The 20,833-nt window shown below is 37.9% G+C and overlaps 1 protein-coding gene across 2 annotated transcripts in view; it reads right to left on the reverse strand.

Annotated features, from left to right (window-relative positions):
• Nucleotides 1-20,833, reverse strand: part of LOC117426960 (voltage-dependent L-type calcium channel subunit beta-4-like) — a 47,738-nt gene that overhangs the window by 13,946 nt on the left and 12,959 nt on the right. For both annotated transcript variants that reach the window (XM_034925480.2, XM_034045234.3), the window contains 3 exons: nucleotides 3,806-3,925; nucleotides 3,548-3,670; nucleotides 2,761-2,888 (listed from right to left, as the gene is read on the reverse strand). In XM_034925480.2, the coding sequence (XP_034781371.2) occupies nucleotides 2,761-2,888; nucleotides 3,548-3,670; nucleotides 3,806-3,925 (371 nt within the window). The remainder of the gene's footprint in view (nucleotides 1-2,760; nucleotides 2,889-3,547; nucleotides 3,671-3,805; nucleotides 3,926-20,833) is intronic.

Raw genomic sequence — 20,833 nt, forward strand, 5'->3', positions numbered from 1 at the left:
GAAAATCAAACATCATACCGTGCAGTTCTCAGCTGCGTTGTGTGTTTCTGTCAGCAACAATACATAAAGGGAGGGTCCCTGTTTCAATTACTTAAATGATGACGGGTTTAGATTTGTCAGCGTTTAGATCAGTTAAATAACCCTTCATGCAATATTTTGACATTAGGTGGGAAGCAATCAAGTGGTACAAAGAGCATTAATTGAGACTGCTTTGTTTGGTGTCCAGAGTTTGTGTTTATAGAGCTGGGGTGTGCTTGCTCTAAAAGTGTTACTCAATGTGATTTGTGAGGTAAAATTTTAATTTTACTTAAAAAAAAAAAAATCCATGCAATGATAATAATTTTAGATTAAAGTGAAATCAAGTGTGAAGTATTTTTCTAGGCTAATCAGCCAAAAATAAATAAATACCAAGTGTTCTTGTTTGGTTTTTTCCCCCAGTCTGACCGTTGTATTGTTTTAAAGGATCAGAGTGAGGGAGGTCGAGCATGGATTCAGCATCTTCTTTACACTGTCACCTGGTGACAGCTCAACAGTCCACAGAGGCACACAGCTTTTAATCTTCACTTTTAAAAGGGCTGCAATCTAAGATCTGCTGGCCCTCCTTCGGTTTATTTAAAAAGGAAACAACATGGTGAGAAACGATCTAATAATCTAATGATATCAAGCAATTCAAGGCAGCAGGAGGCAATTAATGGAAAGGGTTTCCTGTGGTGAGTATTATGTAAGGGATAAACACCACCACACTGTGAAATACACATTTTTTGGTCACATCGAGGTACCTTCAGTACAGACCATGACAGTAACAGACCACAAGCAAATAACTTTTTTTTTTTTTTTTTTTTAATGGTCTGAGATTTACATTATATAATCAATGTATAGGATGTACAGTATTATATAAATATTTGCTATAATCTTAAAAGATGACATACATCTGCTTTTTACAGGGTCTCTAGTAAACATGTTGCTAACTGCTAATTATTATTACAACATAGAATTGAAACCTAGCCACATCCAATTCCAAATAAATATAATCCAATTTCCACTTTTTATCTCCCAATAAAAAATAGGACAGCAGTATCTTGTGTAATACTGTACTTGGCTTTGATAAAACTAGTCATACAAAAGTTTTACACATATGCTTTTTTCAGAGTGTACCTATATATATATATATATATATATATATATATATATATATATATATATATATATATATATATATATATATATATATATACACACACACACACACACACACACACACACACACATACATTATTATATACTGTATATAATATATATATATATATATATATATATATATATATATATATATATATATATATATATATATATATATATATATATATATATATATATAATCAGTTGTAGTCAAATGTTTACATACCCCAATGGAAATTTATAATTTCTAGAAACTTTTCAGAAACAATCAATTCTAGGAAAGATCTAGCAAAAGTTACAAGAAATAGCTGTATAAAATTATTTATTTCAGCATTTTTTTTTTTACAAAATTCCAAAAATGTAAATTCAAAAGTGTTCATATCCTTTGATGCTATTATAGTATTGTCTACAAGGTGCTTGAAATTTCATTATAATAATGCAGAACCTAATTCTATAAAAGTCTAGAAAATGCTGGATTGTAGGTGAACATTCTTAGAGAGTATATAAAAGGGTTAGGCATAGGATGATTGCTGTCATTACCAATAAGTCAATATGGGAAAAAGTAAAGAGCTATCTGGGCAAAAAAATAAAATTGTCATAAAGCTGGAGGTTAATAACAATCAGAGATTGACTGCCAAAAATATTCAAAGTGAACTGGCTGTAAGTGGGACTGGGCTTTCCATTTCAACCACATGTCGAGTTTTGCATGGTGAAGGTCTCAATGGTCGCAGGCCAAGGAAAAAGACACTCTTAGGAAAACGTCAAGGACAAATCGCTAAGTTTGCAAAACGGCATTTGAATGATGGATATGAGTTCTGGTCAAAGGTTTTGTGGAGTGATGAAACAAAAATGAAGCTATTTGGTCACGCTGATAGTCATTATGTTTGGAGAAAGTCTGGTGAGGCGTACAAAGAAAACACCATACCTACTGTTAAGCATGGAGGTGGTAATATCCTTCCATGGGGCTGTTTTTCCTCTAATGGCACAGGAAATTGAGTTCCAATACATGGTAAATGGATTCCATAGAATACCAAAAGATATTGGCCAATTATCTGAAACCCACCGCTATAAAGCACAACTGGACGTTCCAACACAACAACAATCCAAAGCACACATCAAAATCTACTTCAGAATGGTTAAAGAAGAATAACATCAAGGTTCTGGAATGGCCAAGTCAAAGTCTGAGAATCTTTGGTATGAGTTGAAGGCTGTGCACCAGAGAAGTGGAACTGGAATGAACTGGAACAATTTTGTGTTGAAGAATGGTCAAGAATCACTAAAGAATCATGCCAAAAGCTCACTGACAAATATCCTAATCGTTTAATAGAGGCTATTACTGCTAAAGGTGCCTCAACTAGATATTAATTTCATTTTCCTTGTCAGGGTGTATATATATATATGTGTGTGTGTGTGTGTCCATAGTTGTAAACTGACTAACACAGTCAACAAAATACCCCATATGAAAGAAGCGCAGTGATTAAATGTTATCATGTAATTACAGTGACAACAGCAGTACAACTACAAGAAGTGCTGTAGCTAGACAGTACGTTTCAAAGGATTGTTTTCAGGCCCCCCTCTTACCCGTGGAAGCGCCCCCTTTTCTGTTCCTGCTGGATTCGGATGTTCTCCAATTTGAGGGGGCTTGGTATAAATCCAATCTCACAGCCCTCCTTCACCAGGCGTCCTATCCACCAGTCATTGTTGTACTTCTGTGTGGAAATAACCACACTAGAGAGGTTAGAGGGGTTCCAGTTTGAACATCAAAGCACAGTACTGAATGTTTAACACTAAATTAACAGAAATGTAGGACTCCAGTCCTATATTAGCACATCATATACTTTCATGTGTGTGGTAGTGCTAATTCCATCACATGTTTTGTTCTTGTCAACCATGCAGTTTAAAACGATCAAAGATGCAACTACTGCATCAATATTAAATCAAGAGTCTGTTAGAATAAAAGTTAAAATAGAATAATAAACTTTCACTCATTGGTAATAAACCCATTTGCTGTCAAGTGATACAGCAGGAGTTAAGAAAACTCAAGTGGATGGATGTGTCTGCCTTGCAGTTTCTTCTGCCCTGAGTGTGCTTCCCCTTGTCTGAGTGCAACTTCAATACACTCTGTGTTCTGTAAATGATGCAGCCTTCTTCCACTGCTATGGCATTTTTAAGACCAGCTCTTTCCTGAGCTGTATTTTCAGGAGTATTCAGGATCATTTGTCTCTCAGTGTCTGTATTTTTTCGATTTTTACTAAACTAAACATTGTAGATCTTTTAGGAATTCGTAGAACGGACAGCTCTGTTAGAAAGAAAGAAAGAAAGAAAGAAAGTTTCACAGTGCTGGTGAAAATGTAATACTATAACGCACCTCTTTAATGTGTAGAAAGTCCTTGGCATCGAAAGAAATGCCAGTTCCTGCTACCGGTACATCCTCATCCAGGGCGCCGCAGTAACTGACATTGGTCTTCACTGCGAACGCTACCGCCTTGGCCTAAGAAAAGAGCACACTAGAAAATATAAGAAGGCCTCCATTACCTTGTGGTCTCTTCAGACAGGAGGCTGTGAAAGTGAGCAGTGCAAAGTGGGCAGGGTAGTGCAGGTACTGTAAGGGGCTGGGAGCGCTCACCTTGGCCCTTTCCAGCTGCAGTGCCGCCTGCTGCTCTCGCTCCTGCCCGACTCCCTCCCGGTCCTCTTCCAGAGAGACATCGGAATCAGACGGCCTGCTAGTGTAGGAGTCTGCTGAACCCTGGCAGGTCGACATCAAACAGCAAGCCATTAACAAGCACAAAAGAAACCAGCACAGCCTGAGCAGAACTCAGCTTCTTTAAAAGGAAGGGTTTTTCAAAATCCATCCATTCATTCCTGCTTTACCTTCACTAACATTTTCATCACTCCCGCTGCCCAGCAATAGCCTCTTTTCACTTGTCGAACCGGTGCAAAGAATGTAGCCAAGCTACTGAATCCTAGACAAGTCACCCAGCCCGGCTATAGTCACTGCCTGGCTTTTTCAGGCACCTGACCAGCAGGGGTCTCTGAAGTGAGAGGAGGTGAATTATCCCAGACTGATTGTCTCCCTAACCCACGGGAGAGTGAATGAAAATGCAGCTTTCCCTGTGGCCCATGCAACAGAGCAGCCCTCTTGGTCTGAACTAATAAGAGCCCTCAATGCTCCACTCGCCTTTCCAGGTAGAACTCCAGTTAACACTACTGGATCTGAGGGACAGGCACATTTGCTTGCAACGTACTGATGTCAAAGCAAACACTTGCCTAGTTGTGTGCAACTACTGCAGCAACCTTCCACCATATGCAAAGCGATTTACAATCAAGCAGCTGCTGTGAAGTTGTCTAGCATGACTGGTGAAAAAACAGGATGTACAGAAAATGTTATTTAGCAGACCCAGCCTCACACAGGCCCCTCTGCAGAGACTGGAGCTGCACTGAGCATTACTGGGACAGTGTAGGAAACTCTTGCCCTTCTTTTGTCTTTTCACAGCCAAATTTGGAGTTTGTTGCACACTGCTCATCTGAATTTTAATTAGGTACTTAAACAGAGCATTAATTATAAAAAAGGGGCAAATAACTCAAGTGTTGTCTATGAAAAATTATAAAGAGCTTAATATAGTAAGCTCTTGTAACAGTACCACTTTCTCTGGAAGAAAAAAAAACACAAGAACAGTACGTTAGTAACATTCATCCCCTTCCACAGCACTGTGTCCCAGCCCTTCACCAGGGATATGCATCCTCAACAGGAACACGAACAACAACTGCAAAGATGAACAGGTGTTAATGAAGGGCTGCTACAAACACACCTGGACATGTCTGCATTTTTCAACCTTTGGCCCAAATTATTTATATATTATAAATATATAAATATATATATATATATATATATATATATATATATATATATATATATATATATATATATATATATATATATATATATATATATATATATATATATATATATATAATATATATATATATATATATATATATATTATATATATATATATATATATATATATATATACACACACACACATACACTAATGCTATTAAAACAGGTATCACAAAAAACAAAACCTTGTTCATACATGTTTGTAAAATACAATCCTTTTAACCAAATCCTATCCCCAGTTTTACAGTACGCTTTGGATCACGGCTCCTTGTTTGCAATTGTCAGTTTGCAGCGTGTTGTGACGGGGAAGAAGGGCCAGCACAGCGTCACACTGAAATAATATCAAAGCAGCTCTGATTAAAGCAGGCAAGTTCAAACATATTACGAGCCTTTTGAAGCTCTCCACCGCCCTACGAGTGAACTGTTAAAATAATTAAACAAGAGCCAGGAAAACAGCGACAAAGTAAATATCGCGTTCGAGAACTCGACAGTTCTTTACACTTAACACAATTCAGCAAAGCCTTTCGCAGCTGGCTTTGTAACCGCTTTATAATACAGCACCGCAAACACACTGCACAAGGGTGCCTTACATAAACTACTGGACACTGAAACAGTGTTGTCATTCATAGGAATGTTTGATAAATACCGCGTTACTTTTAGCAATAAAAAGAAGAAACAAAAAAATCTAATTGGGAAGGGCTTGGCAGCAAATGTAGGGATAATTATTAATGACTAAGGGAGCCCAAACCTAATAAATGAATTGATGAATGAAATGCATTAAATTCATTCATTTTAACTTACATTTTTGTTATATTTTTTTAAATCCAATTTGCAATTTGGCAACCAGCTCAGTGTCACTCATAAAGTGAAATGTTTCCTTCCACTTTTTAAAGGTGTAATGATAGCCAAGCCTTTGCAAATTGCACACTGTGCTTACCTTACTCAAAACCTAACCCATATACAGCTATGGAACTGTACGGGTCTACCAGCTAAAATCTCAGTTTACTTATACGGCACACTCCACAACTGGACATGAAAAAAAGAAACCTTCTAATTAACTCAAAGGGCATATTTGTTATGCTAATAATTATTATAATTCAGGAATGCATAAGAATAGATTATTATTTATTTCATAGCAGACGCCCTTATCCAGGGCGAATTACAATTATTACAAGATATCACGTTATGTCACATTATACACATCTCACATTATTTTTTTACATACAATTACCCATTTATACAGTTGGGTTTTTACTGGAGCAATCTAGGTAAAGTACCTTGCTCAAGGGTACAGCAGCAGTGTCCCCCACCTGGGATTGAACCCACAACCCTCCGGTCAAGAGTCCGGAGCCCTAACCACTACTCCACACTGCTGCTCATATACCTCTATGTGGTACAAGATGCCTGCTCTATAACTATTCTAGTTATCATGTGAACTGGTTTACAGTGCTGCTGCTAGCATCTTCCTGCACACTGCTTGTTATACAGATGGCATTTAACTGCGCTTGAAGAGAAAGCAGGCTCTGAATATGAAAGGTACAGAAGGATCTCCTGTTTATGTCAGCGGAACACGGTTAGTTGTCGGGGGGATTTCTGTAATCTGCCCTTGAATTTCTGAACTGGGTGTTTTAACCTTCATCTGCCCCCCTGGGTATCGTTCTACCCCAGGAGAGTATATGCATTACCTTGCTATTCCAGGGTTTTTAATTAGATGGCCCGAGTACTCTAATCTTGTGATTTCAACAGAACGGTTTGAAATGTCAGGTTTCTAAGATAATTTATCTCATGATCTCGACATCACACATTTCTATTTATTTTTGTATTTATTCACTGTCCTTAATGAGCCACACTATTACTCACCCTTCCAATCCTACATATTTAAATTCTCTACCTGGGTTTTTGTGTGACTAACTTTAGAAGCCAGGTATGGCATTTGAAATTTTTGTTTGATTTCTGAACAATCAGGATTCTATGCGTTTACTGTAGTTAAACAATCAAAAATTAAACTTATCAAAAATACCAGTACAGTTAGATATTATTATTATTATTATTATTATTATTATTAATAGAATGTTTGATAAGTTCAGGTATATAATATGCGCCAAATAGATTATTATTATTTATTTATTTTTAAAGGAAAGCCCATCTTTATGATGAGAGACATTGACCACAGCAGTAATGTAGGTCATTGATCATGAAATCAAAAGCTTCTCAGAAAGTAAAAGGTTGATTATCATTCTCTCAAACTCCATTCAATCCCGTTCAAGATTTATTTGTACTTTTGTTTTAAATTAAATTTGTGTCTCTGGTTTACAGACATAGAAAATAAATATAAAACAGAAAAATCATACAGTCGGTGCCAGTGTGTGAGTCTTTACAAAAGCATCACACAACATTGTGTAACTTTTCAAACATGGTCACAGTTTACTCATTTCTGTGCACTGAATATTTTAGCAGAAAAAAGGCTCCTTTATCATCTGATAACTACTCCCTTGTTGAACTGTCTTTGGGGAAAATATCCAGTTAGCCTTCCGAAGAGGGACAGATTCAAAGGGACTTTTATTTAAGAACATAAGAAAGAGAAGATTTATGAATGAGAGGAGGTCATTCGTCCCATCTAAGCTAGTCAGGTTCCTAGTAGCTGATTGAGTTCAGAACTTTGTCAAGTTGGGTCTTAAAGGATCCAAGTGTTTCTGCTTCATCAACATCACTACTGTAGGTAGTCTATTCCATACATAAGAAAGTTTACGAATGAGAGGAGGCCATTCAGCCCATCTTGCTCGTTTGGTTGTTAGTAGCTTATTGATCCCAGAATCTCATCCAGCAGCTTCTTGAAGGATCCCAGGGGGTCAGCTTCAACAACAATACTGGGGAGTTGGTTCCATACCCTTACAATTCTCTGTGTAAAAAAGTGCCTCCTATTTTCTGTTCTGAATGCCCCTTTATCTAATCTCCATTTGTGACCCCTGGTCCTTGTTTCTTTTTTCAGGTCAAAAAAGTCCCCTGGGTCGACATTGTCTATACCTTTTAGGATTTTGAATGCTTGTATCAGATCACCGCGTAGTCTTCTTTGTTCAAGACTGAATAGATTCAATTATTTTAGCCTGTCTGCATACGACATGACTTTTAAACCCGGGATAATTCTGGTTGCTATTCTTTAAACTCTTTCTAGAGCAGCAATATCCTGTTTGTAACGAGGTGACCAGAACTGAACACAATATTCTAGGTGAGGTCTTACTAATGCATTGTAAAGTTTTAACATTACTTCCCTTGTTACTTCTCTGTGTTAAAAAGTGTCTCCTTCCCTCTGTCCTAAGTCTAAGTCTATCTCCAATTAATTTCCAACTGTGGCCTCTGGTCCTAGTTTCTGTGCTGTGCTTGAAGTAATGGTTTGGTTTGACTATGTCAACCCTTTTTAAGATTTTAAAGACTTCAATCAAGTCCTCCCTGACTCTTCTTTGTTCCAGGAGCTTTCAGAAACATGAGATTGATAGGGGAAGCTGGTGAAATGACTTTGGTAGCAATGCTTAAGTTGATTAATAGACATGAAGATAGAAAATATCAAACCAATCATAGTCATGTTTTAAAACAAATGTCAGTAATAAATCTTAAGTATTCAGGAGTCTGCAACAGTAAGAAATAAGGATAGTACTATACTGTAAAATATTATGGGGGTTCAGTAATGCAGCAGTTCTGATTAAAGTCTCAGCTGATTAGTAGCCCACTGTTGATGATTCAGAAGTGGCACATCAATCAATACAAAACATTTTAAATACAAATGATCTTTCGATAAGTTTAACGCCTTTCTCTCGCCCTCTGAGCTTCCTCGCAGCAATTTGTTTGAATTTGATTTTACCAGTGGGTAAAAGTGTGCACGGATCTGTGCTATTTTTAACAAGAATTAAAATGGAAAATAAACCAAAATAGCTGTAGTCTGTAAAACAGCTTTGTGCTCTTCTGGCTCTGCTTTGTAATATTTCTACAATATATTTTAGCAGGCACAGGCCATAAATGTCATTTGGGAATGCCACAGAAATGATGGGGAGGGTAGAAGTTCAAAGCTGTTTGTTCTTCCAACAGTTTTCAGACTATAGCACACAAAACACTGTAACGATCTCAGTGTCAACAGCTTTAAAACTCGTCGTTTAGTTTTACTGTAGCGGGCTTGAACGAGGGGGTCATGAGATTTGACATACGATGGCTTTGGGTGTTTGTGGTTTTGATTATGTGAAGCATCAGTTTATCTTTATGATACACAGGGGTAGACCAGGAATCATGTGTGGTTCCACCTGCCAAGTCTCATTGCTCTCCGTTTGTTTTTCGACATCAGCACACCCTGTATATAACTTGATGTACTAGATATAACCTGGTTTGAATAATCGCACAAGGTATCTGATGGAACTGAATCCAAACGTGAAGCCTTAATCTGGCAGAATGTGCCCATGTCCATATGAGGTAACGTCTGTCAGTATCTTCAGACAGGAGTCCTGGACAATGTCATTAGTCAAGACCTGTCGGAGAGCAGCCACACCACCCCCTGAGATTCCTTCATCACGCCACACTTCCACTGTCACGTGACCGCTGTTACATAAAGCACACCAAAGTCAGACAAGATAAGGATGCCGGGCTGCAGCATGCGAGATGACATCAGACTCCACAGTGATTCATTCTGTAAGGCACTCCCAGTTCAGTGACTAACACGCTTTCAGAAACAGTGGGAGAGAGACGTGAAACATCACATTTCAATTACCCCACAGTGACCAGGATACCTGATCATTCATTTCCTCTACTGTGCTTCTGTTTTTTGCTTTTTTGTTATATTTGCAGATTTCGGTTTTTCAGTTCAAAATTCGTACTTTGTCCCTTTACTATTTCAGCTCTTTGTTCACAAAACACTGGAGTTCTTCTAGGAAGGGACACCAATACCAATGGACTGCAGTGTACCCTGAGTCCCAATTACAGCACATTCAAATGAAATGGCGTAGCATTGTGGTGTACAAGTCCTTTAGTAAAACTAACCATCCCACAATATAGTAATCACATTTCTGGATATCATTTCCTGTTGTTATTGAAAAACCATCTTTGTCACGAGCAGTCGGGAATCTACACAAAACCTCAACCCGTAACCCAGGCCGACGTTGAGAATGTTGTTCTACATGGATGCTGATGCAATGCACAGCTAGGTGGATCTCTCCCCAGGGAATGAAAGGATGCCAGTCCTCCAATACCACAGGCTCCAATTCCAAAAGGTTTGGAAAAATACTGCTGTCACTTCAGAGTTCAGATCTCGAAGAAAAAAATACCAAAACACAGCCTTCGCAAAAGAAGAAATCAAGCAGCAATATAATGCAGTAAAATAGTGCCAAGAGCCAGACAGCTCTGGGATGCGGCAGGAACGTTACTAACTTTGTTCCTTCGGTTTTCATAAATAGCCCCATGTATTCAAAGCCCTGAGCTCAATTCAACTTGGTCGCTTTTACAGCTTTGTGGAAAACCTGTGCGAAACAGTTACTGCGTATTTTAAACAATTGACACAGATCCTCGTAGAAGCACAAGGATATCTGTTAATGATGTACACAGTGGCAGGACTAAATACTGCTGCTCATTAACTCAGTATTAGTTTCCCTGGGGGTGATTTATAGAGCAGCTTGTTACCTACATTCAACAAAAATACAGTGAGAGGAGGTTTATAAATGTAAGGCTGTGCCAAGACTCCGATGACTGCTTGTAATACAGCTTTGTACTGTACTTGACTGTCACTAGCTAGTCCTATTATTAGAAAGCTTTAATAAAAATGCAATGTACAGCCTGAGCTACAGCCACAGTGCCACACATAGATTTTATGCATGTCAGTACAGCTCGCTGCTACTGTAATAGGCCTAGATATATTCATGGTTATACAAAATGTTAATGTGAAGCAGTTTGGGATGTCTCAGTGTTGCACCTAAAATACTGACTGATGAAAGAGATGTTGAACTTCACTAGGCTTCTGCTTGCTAACTACTATGTCATTGATGTGACTTGCAGTTTATTGGGTTTTTGCATTACTTGGAAATATATAGGTATGGGGTAATGGGGGTGGTGTCCCATTATGACTGTATAATGAAAGAGTCAAAGTTTTTTTTGATTGAATCTACACCTTCGTAGTTAAGGTGTTTTCAATAATAAGACTTTTGTTACAGTAATCACCAGGCACGTGAAAGAATGGCCATCTTATTTGGTTTTTTGACCGATGCTCAGCAGATAACATCGTGCCGTATTTGAGCACTGGGGTTGAATGTTAACGCCTATATAAATTCTATTAAAAAAGCACAGATGTTAAGCTGCAAGAGCTGAAATCCTGTTTTCGCCTCCTTGTATAATAATGCTGCTGGTGTCAGTGTGATGCCACTGTTTTTGCAGGCAAAGCACATTTCTCTGTCTATGAAGCCCTGAAGTTTAAAATTATTATCTCCAGCAATGGTGGACTCCACAGTTTACAAGCTTCAATGTCAACGTGCTCCCCATTGCAAACATTTAACTCAGGGAGGAGAAAATAAGAACATTAACCCAAAGGATATTACATTTACTAAATATGTACTGTACATACTGTAGGTTTTTGTTCAGATTCTCACCTTCTATTTATGGGAGAAAAAAAAATCTGTGGCTCCTGAGTAGGATAAAACCTTTCAAACGTCTATAAAATCTAAAGCCAAGAACTTGCCAAGCACACATCACGGAAATATGCTTTAACAGTACAACACTGCTTAGAAAAAGAGAAAAAAACAGTAGCAATCCACTAAGATTTAGGTGAGCCAGACGATAATGATTAACTACGTCAACCTTGAATCTATACATGCACTGACGAAGAAGATTCATTTATTTTATTCCAGCATATTACTCTTGTTGAACTGCAATACTGGATGTTTCGTACCATACTGACCTAGGTATAAAAAAAAACCACCTATTTGTAAAGATGATAACTGCATGCTAAGCATGTGTACAACAAGACTTTGAGCAGGTATTAGAAGGTCATTATTTTAGCAGCTTTTACTCCTTAAAAAGACCATTTACAGATGGAGAAAACCTGTTTGCCAATCCTGCCCATTGTTTAGGGTCCTCATTCAAAAATGGGGACCCTCATACGCTGATCGTGTTTGTCCGTCGGTCTGTCACACACGAGAACTGCCTTCATTTTGCACCAATCTTCACCAAACTTCTGTCATACACTCCGAGCCTGCTGTAGACGTTTCTGATTACATTTGGCTATAAAATTGGATCGAACTTTACTTATTCAATTTAATTTGAATATTTGTAACCTGCACATGCACTCATGGATGGGATAGTTAGTGGTTCTGACACACAGTAACTATCCCACATCTCAAGTGCAGTTGTGTTTAGCTTCCGTTTCGCACCTATTTAAACATCCCATCCTATAAACCTAGTATTCCACTGGGAAGATCAGCAATATTGAGGGAATATAATATATACTTAAGTCCTTATCACCGTATATATTTTACTAAAATGCAATTAGATCTCTACTATATAATTCACATTGAAACTACTGTTTCTATGTACAGAGCCAACTCTCTCCACTAGGGAACAAAATGCCTTGTCAAAAACAAAGTATCAAAAATATTAAAAGGTAACTGTATATTACAAAAAAAATGTAATTAAAGAAAAAGTGTTTAACGCAGGAATTCCATCAGATCGTTTCAAATTATTATACAGCGTTGTTATAATAAATCTATTATTCTCTCTTAACAATGCTACGGTCTTCTAACTAACTAGATTGTCACAAATAGGCTCCGGTAAATGATTGACAGATGCTTCTTTTTTGGGGTTGCCTGTGCACACATGGGAGTGTACTGTGTGTCTTGTTTCTCAGGTACAGTGTTCCTGGTAGGTTTGGAATGATACATTATTATTATTATTTGTTTATTTAGCAGACGCCTTTATCCAAGGTGACTTACAGAGACTAGGGTGTGTGAACTATGCCTCAGCTGCAGAGTCACTTACAACTACGTCTCACCCAAAAGATGGAGCACAAGGAGGTTAAGTGACTTGCTCAGGGTCACACAATGAGTCAGTGGCTGAGGTGGGATTTTAACCAGGATTTTAACCAGTTCCAAGCCCATTTCTTTAACCACTGGACCACACAGCCTCCTTTAGGCACTGCAGCACGGGTCTGCAGTTTAGGGTTTCACACTGCTGCACTTCAGCCTTTAGCTACTGTACTGGGCACAGACTTTAGTGAGGTTCAGTCTTCACTAGGGGCACAGTGCTAACCAATTTCAATTATATAGCGTCCTTATAGCACATGCAAGCATCCTAGGGCGCTTTACAAAAAAAAAGCAAGGCAAAACAGCTCAAACTGCTAACTAGTGAAAAGCCACAGTCAAAGAGCTATGTTTTGAGCCTAGCATAAGATTTGGATGCGAGTTCCAAAGTGAAGGAGCTTGAAAACTAAAAGCCCTTGAACCATAGGTTTGTAATCACGTTCTTGGAATAATCAAGAGGCCATCATTTGCCGATCTCAAGGTACAAGTCGGTTTATAGGGAATAAGTAACTCATGCGACTAGGCAGGACCAGAACCATGAGTACCCTTGTAAGTGAGGCACAGGGTTTTGTAATCAACTGCTTCACGGGAAGCCAATGTAGTGACCTTAAAACTGGGGAAATACGGCAAATAGAATATTCTTGCTGTGGCATTTTGTATTAGCTGCAATCTATTCAGTGAGGCATCGGGGAGACCAGCAAACAAGGAAATACAACAATCAACTCTAGAGGTTACAAAAGCGTGGATCAGGGTCTCGGCATCAGCCTGGGACATCACAGGGCTCAACCTGGCCAAAAAGAAATCTTAGTAATTGAACGTAAACGGTCCTCCCTTACCTGCTAAGGAAGGGAATGAGCACAGTAAGAGAATCTAAGGCAATCTAACTGAACAAAAAAGGACAAGCTCTTCAGAAAGTCTGTCTTCATCATCATGATTTCAACACTATGTCCTAAAAAAAATAAACAAAACAGGAGATCCAGTAAGTTTTAGAGTAGAGCACGCTTGTGTAACAGTGTGGGGGCTGGGACAAATCGCCGACCCCACTGCCAGCGAGCGTCTAAACTGCTATGCAAGAGAGCCAGGCTTATCTCATCTCATCTCATCTCACCGACACTAGGGATCAGAAAGGAAGCTACAGATCCAGGCCTTTGCCAAAGGACACAAAGTACACCGTGCAAAGCCTCCTTGTGGAAATTAATCCAGGAGGACCAACATGCAGGCCATGGATGGGAAAGATTGGAATGAGCAGTCAATCAGGGCCTTCCCGTCAACATCCCGTCAAATTAATAAAGCTTCTGAATACAGGCTTTGTTCATGCTTAGGTTGGCTTTGTGGGAAACCAAAGCTTTCAGATATCAGATAGGTTTGCAAAATTACAACTTATCAGGCCAGGCTATCGCGGTGGAACACCATTAGTACAGCTAGCAGTGAAACTCATTTCATTTTGTGTGCTGGTTTCCAGCACACAAAGTTTACCAGACTAATGACAGCGCAATTACCCCTGGGACTCGGGGACTGCCACAGCTTCAATATTACTGCTGCACTTGCACACTTTATGTCTTCATTTTGCTGTTGCATGTGCAAGAGGACACAGGCCTTCGCTCTGGCTAGAAACATCGCTAACCACAGCTCACAATGCTCTGCTTTCTAATGGATAGGAGATGTTCCCTCAGTGCAGTGACTCTGATGTCTCTCTGCAAGCCCAGACATGCCATAGAACGAGGAGGATTCATGGTTAAAAGGGTTATTTTGTCTTTCTGCTCAAAGCAATGTAATAAAATGAATACTACTACTAATAATAATAATAATATTCTTACAGCAGGAGATGTGCTGCTGTACTAGTCTACAGGATGAATTAGTTCAGATGTGTAATGCATGCTGGTTCTCCAGTTGATAATGCATGCTGGTTCTCCATCTGATAATGCATGCTGGTTCCCCAGTCGATAATGCATGCTGGTTCTCCAGTTGATAATCCATGCTGGTTCCCCAGTTGATAATCCATGCTGGTTCTCCAGTTGATAATGCATGCTGGTTCTCCATCTGATAATGCATGCTGGTTCCCCAGTCGATAATGCATGCTGGTTCCCCAGTCGATAATGCATGCTGGTTCCCCAGTTGATAATCCATGCTGGTTCTCCAGTTGATAATCCATGCTGGTTCTCCAGTTGATAATGCATGCTGGTTCCCCAGTTGATAATGCATGCTGGTTCCCCAGTCGATAATGCATGCTGGTTCCCCAGTCGATAATGCATGCTGGTTCTCCAGTTGATAATGCATGCTGGTTCTCCAGTTGATAATGCATGCTGGTTCTCCAGTTGATAATGACTGCTGGTTCTCCAGTAAAAAGGCACATCAGCATTTTCCCTGGAGGATAATAGCAGCTTCTCTTTAGCATTTTCCAAAACAAGTGTATGAACTGTTGCCTCCTCACACTTCTCAATATCAGACTGACCTTTGTGCTTAATAACACGCACCTCGTTTCTGTCCTTGTAGCCTGTTGCAAAAGATCAAGCAATACTCCTATAGAACCCTGTATAACAATAGTGGAAATGCTGAGAGCACTCGGACGGGTGCCGCAAAATGACCATTTCAAAAGTAACTTCAGGGAGAACTAAATTGCACAGCAAAGGATTTCAGGGTTGTTTATTATTATTTTTGTTTGTTTGTTTTATTTTTTTACATTGCATAAATTTTTCATACCATTTTTGTTTGATGTTGCAATTAAGCAAAGCTAAAGCAGTTCTAATGCCCAGTAGAAACTGTTACGTGCTACAGTAAATCAGAGACGACTGCTATTTTCAAACTTATCAGAAAAAATATAACAGTCATAGGCCCATAAATGATAATGATGGACAACATTTGACAAACTAAAATGTCTACCCAGGGCAAATGTGACTGTAGATCAGTGGGAAAGTCCTTGGCCATGTTCACAATGTACAGGACAGCAGTACACTTCCTGTTAAATACGTACTATATGAATACAACCTCCTGTGTCCTTTTTCCAACAATCACGCTCATCCGATTCAATTGACTTGCACCACGTGGCCAGAGTTGCCTAATTGAGTTGTTTAATTTCTGTTTAGTTTCTATTGCTGTAAAAAAGCAGGTAAAGGGCACTGTCATGTACTGTACAACACAGTGTCTGCAACGTCTACTATATTGATTTGCCACGAGGGACACTGAAAAGGGTAAACCATGCTTGATTCTAAGGGGTTACTGGATATAAACAAGAAAACACAGAAAATCTCATATCTGCAGTCAAGTTTCCTTGCTTGAGACACTGAACCCCTAAACTAGGCCAGGTACACCAAACGTTGCCTTGCTTATTATTTTTAAAGCACTTTGACAAATGCTAATGTCTCCTGTGCATTCCCCTGGGTGTTAGCATAAGTGTTCCAGTACTGCATCCCAATTTAAATACAGCAAAGGGGTCGTCCTTAATGAATCAGCAAGTGTTTCTTAGAAGAAACTGAGAAACTTTCTATAAGCAGTTCATTATAGGAAAAAAACAACATCTCCTAACTTTCTACAGTCCTTCTTAAATCAAGTTTACCTTTCTTTCTAAAATTATTTTATTTTCAATGATCCCTTTTAAGACAATAAGTCACATCTACATTTTAAAACATTTAAATCATAAAACTTCAATCAAATCTCAGGGTAAGGTGACCAGACGTCCCACTTTTGGAACACTGGTCCCAGTGTCCGCAGAAACTTTCTTGGGACGCTCACTTCGTCCCGTTTGAACACTTTGTGCATCAAAATAGCTCATCACAGCAACAGGAGGGGCTGTAAAACATGACAAAAGTATTTGGAAACATATTTTCTATTGAAATAAGTCTGTATTCACTTTCAGTTCAACACAGGTACCCTCTAAGAAACATATGTTAGCAAATACAAAATAGTTATTTTCAAAAGTTTAAGAACATTTTTATTTCTTTAAGCATACATTTTATGTTGTTTTCAGCAATAATTAAATACAATCGTTTCCAGTCTCCAGATGCCCATTTCATTTCTTTAAAAACATTATTTACATTGATAGTTGAGTGCTGTATATGATACAAGTAGTTTAAAACAATTACAAAAAAAGAATCATGTACTTGTTTCACTTTACCTTTCTTTTTTTAAAAAATATCTAAATATGCTGCCTTAGCAGGATAAATCTCTTTTCAATTTGGTGACCCCTTATTTTTATTTGTGTTAAATATATTATAGAAGTATATTTTATCCTGCAAAGTTTAAGAAACAAGTAGAGACAAAGGAGTATTCATATTTAAGACTAGCTGAAGTACCCGGCATTGCCCGGGGAAATTCAATATTTCTGTATTTCCTGCAAATTGGGGAACGGTATCCTTATGGTTTCCTATAAATTTACCGATCTTGGGTGTCGCACAATGCGCTCAGACCCCTTTCTCTTTTTTTAACTTTATTTTTTTTTTACATAGGCTAATGTGTATGCTTCTATTAAGGAAGATTAAATGGTATTTGTTTTGTAAGTAAAGAAGTGACAGCATTTCATTTGATCAGTAAAGAAATATGATTTATTCTTATTACACCTTGATCCATGTCCCAGCCTATACTGTTGACTCCAAAAATTAAACAGCTAACATCAGCAAAGAAATTAGCCTTCAGAAAATGCAAAGTTATCTAATTTAGCTTGTCAGAATACGCTTTCTCATGATCATTGATTGGTACCAAAAAACTGAATAAGCAGAACATTTTGTCATGCAATGAACACATTTTTAACAGGTTCCTTTCCGTTTTAAGCAATGCCTGTCAGCTTGTTAAAGGAGGAATTTGGAAATACAGCTATTTGGAGAAACTTAAAGGGTTTGCCTGTGTGGATTACTATTTACAATACTTAAGAACTACTTCAGAAGGAAATTCCTGTTTCTACAACCAGGGCAACTTCTAAACAAAACTCATATATTGCACACAGTCAAAAGATAAAAGAATATTTAACACATTTCATCCCCTTTAATAGTAATAGTTTAATAGTAGAAAGTGGCTGAAAAAAATTCCTAGTATCTATTAATTACAGCACACTAATGAGCCAAACAGAAACTGCAATAGAAAAAAATATATACAGAACAAATACCATGCCATATTAAATTTAAATTTAAAAGAAAAAAAAGATTCTATTCCATTTAATAAATAGAAATATTGAGATATGTAATGTTTTCATACAGGAAGGGCCTGGTTTGCAGATTGGTCACTGGAGGATAGCACAGAGATAGAGATAGAGTGAGATGGAAAAGGAACTAGATTTGCAGCAGTAATCAGCAATAAAACAGAATCTCAGAATTTGATATTATTGAATTTGCTACTGTGTAATGTAATAACAATACTTGTTGTGTAGAAATTAAATTACAAAGACAATAAGATCATTTATTCACAAAAAAGGTATTTGAAAGTAAAAGATTCCACTCTGAATATCACCACGAGTCTCTGCATTCACTTTCAATATGATATTAGATGAAACATTGCCAAAGTGAAAATAAAAACCCTAGCCTTCCCCGTAGCTTGGATGTTCTTCCCAATATTTCCATACTGTCTCAGTTTAAGGACTTAAAAATCTGATCACTTTATCTCAGGGCAATGTCAAATGTCCGACTGATGACACTGACTCTTAGGAAAGATCTGACTAAACAACTGATCAGTATTATATATATATACACATATATATACATATATACACACACACAGTATATATTATATATATATATATATATATATATATATATATATATATATATATATACACACATAGTATTATTGTTTTCTGTGAATTCACCCAGTTTCCTACCCCTGCTCAAACTTGCTGTAGCTACCTACAGCCTTAAGCTTTGAAATCCATATGCTGTTGGCATTAAATGGGTAATTGTATGTAAAAAATAATGTCATTGTATGTAAAAATAATGTGATCAATTGTAACAATTGTAAGTCGCCCTGGATAAGGGTGTCTGCTAAGAAATAAATTATAATAATAATAATAATAATAATTAAACTTGGTTGTACTGCATTACCAGATCAATACAGCTAGTTAAAGAAACAAGTATTCACTACAACTCCTGCTGTCCAATCCAAACAATTATGCACCATTCCTACTATATGATATATATGGGGACAGTCCTTTACAGAAATGTAACCCAAAATAACCAAACCGACCTGATCCCTTAGATAACAGCAGAATCAGAGTGCTTAAACAGCAATGTCCACAGAAACACCACCAACTTGTCACTGTGTTGCAACATTCCATTTTACAAGTCAAAGCTGTATCATAGCAATGGGATCTTGAAAATTAGATGTCAACGTTAAGTTATTTCTTTCTTTGTAGATAGCACGTCAAAAATAATAGTGAGAATCTTAGTCCATAATCTGATAGCTAGGGCAGATCCATTAGTCACTCTGGCACTTGTTTTGAATGCATGCACTTATCTTTTTATATTCATATCGGCTCTGGGATTTAAAAATATATATTCTGAATCATCCATCTGCATCTTGTCACATTACTGATCTTGCATCTTTGTGTTTGCTGCGTCATTTTTATTAGTAATATTATTCTATCCACCAATTGTGTTGCACTTACAGATAATTCACAAACAGGTTTCAGCACTTTAGTAAATGGAACGATTAAGAAAAAAATGTAATAAATGGCGCTCCTTTGTGTTTTGTATGGCCTGCTGTGAAAGGCGCTATATAAAAATGATTTCATTGATTGATATACTGATTTTATTATTATTATTCCATTCAACAAAAATAACTTTAAAAAAATGACCAGGAAAGTAAAGAAATTCCCTGTTATATCTACGGTTCTTATTGTCATAAAAAAGTCTTTTTGAATTCCTGAGTTACAGTGTTATACATAGCTTCTGTACCCACAATATACATAGTTACTGCAGTCTCGGCTACAAGGGCATAGCATCCTTATAGCTAGATCATAGCCTTTACTGTAATGGCAAAACAACCCCCACCTAAAAGGTGGTCACATTTTAAATTGCAAATCATACCAAAGGAATAGTTATTTCACATGAAATAATAACTTGCTGGCACTGCGGAGGAGGTCCACCCCACACAATGTGAGTCAGCATGGGGACTCGTTCGCTAGGAAACGGCACAGTGTCACTGCTGCTGAAGTGATGTGAGGAATCACTCGTTTCAGTGCATCTTCCAAACTGTTCCCCTGCCCGGACAGTACACAATCCACTGCTTCTAGGAACAAACCTTCAAAAGGTAATCATCTTTTTTTTTGTAAATCCTATCTGAATCTGAAAACTTTGATATTTTGGGGGTTTTTTGCATTGCAGTGCAGGGAACTTTGAAACAGAGAGCAAATACAGCACACCTACCATATCAGAATCTCATCCTCCTGCCTCGTTTAACTCACTAAGAGTGCTGTTTATTTAATCTGAAGGCAGGGTCAGCAAAGGTAAATGTGACCTCTGGCCCCATTCGGTAAGCTTTAACTCAAAATCTAAATAACGTTCTAGACTGTTGTTGGCTTTAAGAAATATTTTAGAAAAGACAGGACTTTATTTTATCCCCACTGTTAATTCACTGAATTGAGTGAATGATGCTGTGCGCTGGTTGAACTGCGGGTGTGTGTAATCTGGGAGGGGTGCGCTGGTTGAATTGCTGGTGTGTGTGTAATCTGGGAGGGGTGCGCTGGTTGAATTGCTGGTGTGTGTGTAATCTGGGAGGGGTGCGCTGGTTGAAT

This window comes from Acipenser ruthenus, chromosome 11 (assembly GCF_902713425.1).
Source record: "Acipenser ruthenus chromosome 11, fAciRut3.2 maternal haplotype, whole genome shotgun sequence".
Lineage (NCBI taxonomy): Eukaryota > Metazoa > Chordata > Actinopteri > Acipenseriformes > Acipenseridae > Acipenser > Acipenser ruthenus.